General features: G+C 38.4%; 1 protein-coding gene across 1 annotated transcript; it reads left to right on the plus strand.

The window, feature by feature from the left end:
- Window positions 1–249: 249 nt before the first annotated feature.
- Window positions 250–9401, plus strand: TAF13 (TATA-box binding protein associated factor 13). The gene is made up of 4 exons (XM_047728086.1): window positions 250–328; window positions 1405–1483; window positions 5117–5214; window positions 8268–9401. Exons 1-4 carry the CDS (start codon window positions 302–304, stop codon window positions 8436–8438), a joined length of 375 nt encoding a protein of 124 aa, XP_047584042.1. The 5' UTR covers window positions 250–301; the 3' UTR covers window positions 8439–9401.
- The last annotated feature ends 467 nt before the right edge of the window (window positions 9402–9868 follow it).

A 9868-nucleotide genomic window follows, 5' to 3' on the forward strand; every position in this document is an offset into this window, starting at 1 on the left:
ACGCAGAGCTTCACAGCCCGAAACAGGAACTGGTGATTCGAGATGCAGAGGCCAATTCAGGGCCACAACAAGATACACACCGCTCAGCCCACGATTTCATTTTCTCTGCTAATGTTTATTAAACCGTAATGTTGATCACAAAGCCTAGAGCTCACGCCACTCTCACTAAACTCCCCCGGCGTCTGCTATTAGTCTGTTTGCATTCCCCCGCCCCGCCCTGCGCGTCACCGGAAGTGAGGCAGAGGAAATAGTAAAACCCGCTGGGAGGGAGGCGGCGGAGCTTTGTAGGCTGGCTGGGGGCATGGCAGACGAAGAGGAAGACCCTACTGTGAGTGACCACCACCGTTCCAACCCACTCTTTTCTTCACTCCCTGGGGGACAGAAGCGGAGCCTGAGTTTAGAATCACTCTGAGATTTTCCTTAGCGAATTCACTCGAGAGAGTTCGGGGACTTCACGCCGTGCTAGCCTTTCCCTTCGGATTCATCTCTTAGTACGTGGGGCAGGACGTTAAAAAGAGTAGAGAGGTGGCTCGTTGTTCTTTGCTTTAGGGTCTACATTTGCTAGACACTCCGTGAATCGCCTGGACAGTCATCAGAGGACAAAGCTAGTATTTGTTCGCTCTCATTAGCAACGAACACTGCCGCTGGTAACAAAACTACATGCTCACTGTAAAGTTGGAGGAAAATAATGGACCGAAAGTTAGGGAATCTGGATTCCAAAATTTGTTTCTGTGAGCAAGTTCCTTGACTTTAAGCCTGGTTTTTTTTTTTTTTTTTTTTTTAAGATTTTATTTATTTATTTGACAGAGATCACAAGTAGACGGAGAGGCAGGCAGAGAGAGAGAGAGGGAAGCAGGCTTCTTGCTGAGCAGAGAGCCCGATGTGGGACTCGATCCCAGGACCCTGAGATCATGACCTGAGCCGAAGGCAGCGGCTTAACCCACTGAGCCACCCAGGCGCCCCTTAAGCCTGGTTTTTGTCATAAAATGGGGTTAAGGCTTATTTGAGGAAAGTTTCTAGCTCTGTATAAGCAGTGCTTAGTAAATACTACTTTTGCTTACTTTGACTCAATACCAACCCCTTTGTTTTAAATACCAACTCTTAATAGTAAAACTGTAGTAATAGGCTACCTAGTTGGTTAATAAATAAATAAATAAAGTTTGGTCATTGGAACTCTTCCAGGAGAGGCAGTAGGATTATTTGTTAGGGACATTGTAGAAGCCATTCCTGCATGAGTGGGAAGTTGGACTGGATAGTCTTTCAAGCTCCCCAGATGCTCAGATTTCATTTTTTTTAGGCTTTCTGGCATGGTATCAGTGTTGAAAAATGGAAAAAAATTAATGTTAATTATTTAAAAATCAAATGCAGTGCTTGACATTTCTGTATATATGTTCTAACTTATAGTTTGAGGAAGAAAATGAAGAAATTGGAGGAGGTGCCGAAGGCGGACAGGGTAAAAGGAAGAGACTTTTTTCTAAAGAATGTAAGTAATATTTGACAACGATTTCATTACAGACAATAAAAACTTTCGGATACGTCTGTTCAAAGTAGATTAATGTTCTGGATGTGTTTCTCTGTGGGGACAGTATTCTCCGATTTGCTTATAAAATTCTCTTTAACTTCTGAATCATAGATACTAGTGATCCTAACCCCAAGTTATAAATGTGTAGGTGGGTGGGTGGGTGTATACACTTTCTTCTTTTTTCCTTTTTCTTTTTTTTTTTTTTTAAGTGAGGAAATGTGATCAGTGTTTCAATTCAGGGCCTTAGAATATTACCTCCATTACTTTTTTTGTCCGTTACTATTCAGCAGAACTCCTTTGACTATAAGTCAAAGGTTTTAATGGATCCTGAGACAGGTGCCAAGGGTAAGGAATTAAGTTGGGGCTTTGGACTAAGGCATTGGACAAGACAGAAAGGTGATGAACAGTGTAATACATGACAGTGGAATAGAGATTATAATGTATTTGTTCTGTAGTGCATTCCCTCAGTAGACATGTTTGACTCTTTTTGGCAGCAGTAAGAGGGAGCGCTGCTGTTCCTAGTAATGGTTAAAGTCACCCCCTGAAAGGCACTGTGACAACGTGCTCTCCATCCTGTGTCCTTTACACATAGTAGTGGCTGAGTATTGACAGATGAGACAACACGTGAATATATGGTTTATGTATGCTGGGTCAGACAAGTGGTTCCCAAATGCTCTTGAATCTGCAGTTAGTAGGTTATATGTTTATTTTTTTAACAACTCAGATTCTCCATATGTCAATTTCTCATCTAATGCCGACCACTCTTTAATCCATCTTTGATACTGTTTACTACATTTGTATGTTTTTACTTCTTACATCAGCCTAAGAAGGAGATTCCCACACCAGAGCATCCCAGAGTGATGTTTGCATTGTCAGTTCTTAGTAGAAACCTTTGTTCTACTTGGATTGCTTTATTTTTGTGATGATAAGAATTCGGAATTTTCACAACCTTCTCCTTGTCTTACCTAAATCTTGATAGACCTTACTGGCCAAAATCTGTTCTCCTAAACCTTCTTTTTAAAAAATTTCTTGCTACTATAACACAAAGTTTCAAAGCATTCATTGGCATTTTTTTGGTGTCTTTACAAACCCTTTAACCAAATGCAGTTTACATACATACTAGTGAATTACACCCACCAAAGTGGTAATGGTAAAGTATCTTCCTTAAATATTTAAGGCAGAATAGCAAGCTTACAATGAAGAATCCTAGCAGACAAGTGATGTCTAAAGTATTACCCAAATGATTAAAGTCAGTATCACCAGTAATATGTATTAATATCATGTACCTCTGATCTGATGCATTAAGAGGGCTCATCACCTCTATGGTACCCTCTCTGGTAATGCGTAACCACAGTCAAATCACGAGAAAACACCAGACAAATCCATATTGGAGAACATTCTACCAGATCACTAACCAGTATCCTTCCAGAGTGTCAAGGTCATGAAAGATGAGAAAAGTCTGAGGAACTGTCACAGCTTAGTAGAAAGTAAGGAGGCATGATAGCTAAATAGTATGGGATCCTGACAAAGAAAAAGGACATTAGTTGAGAAACTGGTACAATCTGAGTAACTTCTGTACTTGTATCAGTGTTAATTTCTTAGTTTTGATAAATATCTGTGGCTCTGTAAGATATTAACATCAGGGTATGGTGGATATATGGTAGTTGGGAACTCTGTACTATTTTTGCAACTCTTGTTAAGTCTGAAATTACCTCAAAAAAGAAAAGGCAAGGGGCACCTGGGTGGCTCAGTGGGTTAAGCCTCTGCCTTCGGCTCAGGTCATGATCCCAGGGTCCTGGGATCGAGCCCCGCATCGGGCTCTCTGCTCAGCGGGGAGCCTGCTTCCCCCTCTCTCTCTGTCTGCCTCTCTGCCTACTTGTGATCTCTGTCTGTCAAATAAATTAAAAAAAAAAAAATTAAAAAAAAAAAAAAAGGCAAAAATGTTGTCAGAACCCAAGAGGGAGAAAAAATGTTGGCTCTTCTGTTTGCTTAGTATGCCTGTATCTGGACCTATAGGCTCTTGCTAGTTTAAATCACAGGGATATCTCTGTCCCAGCCTGACTTCCAAATCACCCCTTTCTTTTCCTCCCTAGGCTGGTGTACCTAATACTCCTTTCAGTTTGACCAGCTTTTGCTTCTCTTAAATAAGAATTACTCTTAATGTACTCACTTTTTCCTTTAGAAGTATTCTAGGGTTTTGTTGTTGTTGTTGTTGTTTTACTATACTTAAGTTGTACTAGTCTTAAATGAACAGCTTGATGAATTTTATGTATTTATCTATACTTATAACTACCACTCAGATCAAGATATAAAACATTTCCAACCTATGATCGGTTTTTTGTTGTTGGTATTGTTATTATTGTTGTTTTAACATTTATATACCCCTTTCAGAATCTGGTTAAGAGTGGATTATTCTTTGCAGAACAATCCACACACACAAACAATATATAAAATTTTTGCATATAATTTCAGCAGGGTTCAAGGATTTCTCAAAGCCTGTCCATAGACTAACTGGGGATTAATAGACTATAGGATGATAATCCATCTGGATCCCATCTGGCTTAAGCCCAAGAAGTATAATACTTTTTTTTTTTAAGATTTTATTTATTTATTTGACAGACAGAGAGAGAGAGAGATCACAAGTAGGCAGAGAGGCAGGCAGAAAGGGAGAGGGAAGCAGGCTCCCTGCTGAGCAGAGAGCCTGACTCGGGGCTCGATCCCAGGACCCTGAGATCATGACCTGAGCCGAAGGCAGAGGCTTTAACCCACTGAGCCACCCAGGTGCTCAAAAGTATAATACTTAGAGGGTAGGACTATAGACTCTGGAGCCAGATCAGCTGTGTTCAAACATCTGTGTGACCTTGGGTAAATCACTTAGCTCAGTGCCTCAGTTTTCTCATCTAAATGGAATAGGGGTAATAGTATTTACTGGAAAGGGTTGTTGTGAGGATTAAATGAAGTGGGGTTTTTTTATTACTCTGTATTGAATTTTTTTCTCTTTTGCATTTTCTGTGGTTCTTTCAGATGTTAGCTGTGCATTGATCTGGAGAATGAAATATGAAATATCAAGATTCTACATAGTTTGCTTTCTCCATTTGATTCCCCTTTTCTTCATATAAGAAGAAATTGGAGCACTATCTCTCATGTCCTTTTCCCTATGTTGGTATCAGAAAGATTTTGCCTTCTCTTTTCCAGTGCCCCCACTGCCCTCCCTTCACCCTATACCATATATGCACAGAACACTCCCAGTGAGGACTAAGCCATTGGTACTCATCCTTTCACTGCCATGGAGTTTCCTAATTCAAGTTATTCCAGGGTTGTTGGCGAATAGATAATAGAGGTTAGGGAAAGAATATTGATGTCAGGGTTTTGTAGCTGGGAGGGAACAGGAGTTCCTACTAGGAAAGGACAGGTAGGAATAGTTGGTTAGGAGATCGTGGTTAAAATCCCTTACATCTAAGTCCATACTTGCAGACACAATGTAAATATGTTCATACAGGTATCTTCTCTATCTTGGTCCATTTATAATTTGAGAAAAGTATTGGTAAATTGTTAAATTTGTTCAAGTAAACAAAAATGATTGTTCCTTTACAGTGCGATGTATGATGTATGGGTTTGGGGATGACCAGAATCCTTATACTGAGTCAGTGGATATACTTGAAGACCTTGTCATAGAGTTCATCACTGAAATGGTAAGATTTTTTTGTAATTGGTCTTAGTTAACTGAATAATAGATCTGAAATTCTAACTTTGAGTTAAGACTAGAACTATGCCATCCTTTTGAAAAAATCTTATCCTTTTTGTGGAAGTTACCAATTACTATTTATCATTAAAAATACATAGAAGGGGCACCTGGGTGGCTCAGTGGGTTAAAGCCTCTGCCTTCGGCTCCAGTCATGATCCCAGGGTCCTGGGATCGAGCCCCTCATCGGGCTCTCTGCTCGGCAGGGAGTCTGCTTCCCTTCCTCTCTCTCTGCCTACCTCTCTGCCTACTTGTGATCTCTGTCAAATAAATAAATAAAATCTTTTTTTTTTTAAATAAATAAAATCTTAAAAAAAAAAAGATACCTAGATATGTAAAGATATACATGTGTACATATGTACACATACAATATTCTACCCTCTCCTGAATTTTATTTGTAAGAACATAATTATAAGATCCTTGAATAAAATTTAAAAATAATAACCATAATGCAATCATCTAACGTAAGTTTTCTCCTTCCACTATTTATTTAAATGTATATAGTGCTGGGGCGCCTGGGTGGCTCAGTCAGTTAAGCCTCTGCCTTCAACAAACCATAAGAGACTCTTAATCTCAGGAAAGAAACTGAGAGTTGCTGGGGGATAGGGGGAAGGATAGGGTGGCTGGGTTATGGACATTGGAGAGGGTATGTGCTATGGCGAGTGCTGTAAATTATGTAAGACTGGTGACTCACAGACCTGGACCCCTGAAGCAAATAATACATTATATGTTAATAGAAAATTTTTTTTAAAAGCCTCTGCTTCAGCTCAGGTCACGATCTCAGGATCCTGGAAGTTCTACATTGGGGTCCCTGCTTAGCAGGGAGTCTGCTTCTCTGTCTCTCCTCTCATGCTCTCTCTCAAATAAGTAAATAAAGTCTTTAGAAAAAAGTATGCAATGCTTACATAGTGGTAATCATGGTAAACATTTCTTACTTAAAATTTTACAGTACATACTTTCTATATATATATATCCATATATATATATATTTTAAAGATTTTATTTATTTGACAGACAAAGATCACAAGCAGGCAGAGAGAGAGAGAGAGAGAGAGAGGAGGAGGCAGGCTTCCCACTGAGCAGAGAGCCCGATGTGGGGCTCGATCCCAGGACCCTGGGATCATGACCCGAGCCGAAGGCAGAGGCTTTAACCCACTGAGCCACCCAGGCGCCCCACTTTCTATATTCTAATCACAATTATTTTAGTAGTTAAATGAAGTTCAGTTACTTATGGATTATTAAGTGAATAAATACTTTTGAATGACCTTATTCATGAAATTGCCTCCTGTCTCCTTAGATATATTCACAGGGATTGAAATACTGAGTTTGGTTGTGTTCCTGTGAATTTTTACCATATTATGGATTATTTCCTTCGTACAGAATAATAGAAGTAAAATTCCTGCGTCACAGTATGCATTTTTAAACATTCTTTTCCATTTATAAAAATAATATTTATTAAATTTAGGAAGTATAAAAAAGTTCAGGAAAGGGGCATCTGGGTGGGTCAGTCAGTTGGGCATCTGCCTTCTGCCCAGGTCGTTATCTCAGGGTCCTGGGATTGAACCCTACATCAGGCTCTCAGTTCATCGGGGAGTCTGCTACTCCCTCTCACTCTCCCTCTATGTGCTCTCTCTCTCTCTCTCAAATAAATGAATAAAATCTTTAAAAAAAACATGCAGGAAAGAAAATAGAAATCTGTAATCGTTCCACCTAGAGACAACTAATGCTGAGATTTTGGTGAGTGTTTTCTTGTTTTTTTTGCACATTTTTTATTTTAAGATTTTTTATTTATTTATTTGACAGAGATCATAAGTAGGCAGAGAGGCAGGCAGGGGTGGGGGGGAGCAGGCTCCATGCTGAGCAGAGAGCCCGATGTGGGCTCGATCCCAGGACCCTGGGATCATTACCTAGCCAAAGGCAGAGGCTTTAACCCACTGAGCCACCCAGGTGCCCCTGCACATATTTTTAAACTTCATTAAATTGAAATCATACAGTATATTTTGTCATAGAGCCTGCTTTTTCACTTAAGTAGAACTCTGTCCCCCATGTCTTTCCATAACACTCTATAATTTTAATGGCTTCATAATATTAATTGATTGGATGTGCCCAAATTTATTTAATGCCTTACTAAATACTTAGATTCCTCTTTTTTAGTCATTAGAAATAATGCTATAATGAACCTTTGTTTTTAAAAGTATTTATTTGAGAGAGAGAGAACAGGAGAGAAAATGAACAGGGGGAGGGTCAGAGGGAGAAGCAGATTCCCCGCTGAGCAGGGAGCCAGACCTGGGGCTCGATCCTGGGACTCCAGGATCATGACCTGAGCCAAAGGCAGATGCTTAACTGACTGAGCCACCCAGGCGCCCCAGACTTTGTTTTTGTACAGGATGAATATATGATAGGAGATGAGACTTTCTTGAAGAAAACCTACCACTATTTCTCAACTACTGAGACAATGAAGTGTGCGGTTACAAAGAAATCATAGAATTATTTTATAAAAATGAAGACAAAAGCTACATAGATCAAAAAAGAAACCTCAATAGATTTGATAGTTTTAATGTCTTTTTTTTTTTTTTAAAGATTTTATTTATTTATTTGTCAGAGAGAGAGAGAGGGAGAGAGAGCAAGCACAGGCAGACAGAATGGCAGGCAGAGGCAGAGGGAGAAGCAGGCTCCCTGATGAGCAAGGAGCCCGATGTGGGACTCGATCCCAGGACGCTGGGATCATGACCTGAGCCGAAGGCAGCTGCTTAACCAACTGAGCCACCCAGGCGTCCCTAGTTTTAATGTCTTTAGTATTAAAAAATGTCTATGAACCATTAAGAGAAACATTCCTATAACACAGTAGCAAGTGGACAAAGGACCCGAATAGAAAGACAATTCACAAAAGAATAGCTATAATAATTAGAAGAGAAAATCTTCAAATTCACCAGTATTAAATAAATGCAAATTAAAATAGTAAAATATTAGATTTGTTTAATTTAATTTATTTCTTTATAATAGACTCACAAGGCAATGTCAATTGGAAGACAAGGTCGGGTACAAGTTGAAGATATCGTCTTCTTGATTCGGAAGGACCCAAGGAAGTTTGCTAGGGTTAAAGACTTGCTTACTATGAATGAAGAATTGAAACGAGCTAGAAAAGCATTTGATGAAGCAAACTATGGATCTTGACACCTGTACTTTCTGAAGCTTCATTATCTTCTGGGGAAACTATATATAATAACTGTATATTTTCCACAGTGAGGTTCCAGTTTCTAGCCATGTATATATGCAATATGGAGAAACACAGATTTTTTCAGCTTTTATTTTCATGTCTTCGTTTTTAGAGTGATATTTGAGCCTTGAATTTTCTGCCCTTATATGACTGTACTTGAATTACTTACTAGGTTTTTAATGGCCACATGTAAGTTGAAGTACCTTGCAAACCAGGCGGTTCCTTCTGACTGACTGTTTAAATGATGAAGTAGTATTTATGTATTGGGTGTATTGGTGCCATTGTAGGCTAAACCATAGCTGTTTAATATATGAAATCTATAGGGCCCCTTTGACTATGATTGCTAAGACATGTTTCAGGTATTCTAAAGTTTTTAGACTACAATGATCTAATTATTAAAAGATAGTGAACTGGTTTGCTTTTTTTTTTTTTTTCTTTTAAGGAGAGATGATACAGGAAAATAATAGTCTTTTGTAGGAATGTTTATCTAAGATATTTGTTTTTTAGTATTCTTTACATTACAAGAAGGTTTTTTTTTTTTTTAATTTTTTAAACTAAAAGTTTCATGTGAATTCTTCCGTATTGGAAGGCTTTTGATTTAAAACCTTTTGGGCTTATAATGTACTAGTTGTTAAATTTTAAGGGAACTCATTTTCCCAGGTCACATTAAAGCGTCTAAAAATAAATGCTTTCAGTAGTAGGAATGGTATTGCTTAAAAAGCTGATGGCAGGATAAGCACTTGGGATAGTGTTTTATTAACCTATTTGTTAGTACTTGTTGTTTGTGGAAACGTGTACTCGACTAAACTATATATGGCTATGGAAACCACTTTTGTATTTCAGGATATACAGGTTTTGTGTGTGTTTAGCTTATTGTATTAAATTATTACACTTAGTTTAAAATAAAGATTAAAACTGCATTTAAAGGGATTACTGAATATTACTCTTTGTGGAACAGTGTTTGTGGTGCTTATAAACATCTGTAAGTCAGCATGTAGGAGAATTTCACTTTCTTAATCTGTTGATACAAGGAATAAAGTGGAAAATTAGATTAATAATTGAATTTGACTATTTGATTTATCAGCTTTTTCTCCCCATTACTAGTAATATGGTTCTGACTGCTTAATCTTACTAAAGACTTTTTTTTTTCTATATAATCCCCCTGAATTGATACTGAGATTCAAGATAGCTGGGCTTATTTTTTTGTTACTTAAAAAAATAAGAACCAAGGCACCTGGCTGGCTCAGTTGGTAGATCCTGTGACTCTCGGTCTGAGGGTCATGAGTTCAAAGCCCTGTATTGGACATGGAGCCTACTTAAAAAAAAAAAAAAAAGGCAAAACCAATTGAAAAGCTACTCTGCTCCAGTCTAAGCTGAAATCAAGAAT

The sequence above is a fragment of the Lutra lutra genome, chromosome 4 (genome assembly GCF_902655055.1).
Source record: "Lutra lutra chromosome 4, mLutLut1.2, whole genome shotgun sequence".
Classification (NCBI taxonomy): Eukaryota; Metazoa; Chordata; class Mammalia; order Carnivora; family Mustelidae; genus Lutra; species Lutra lutra.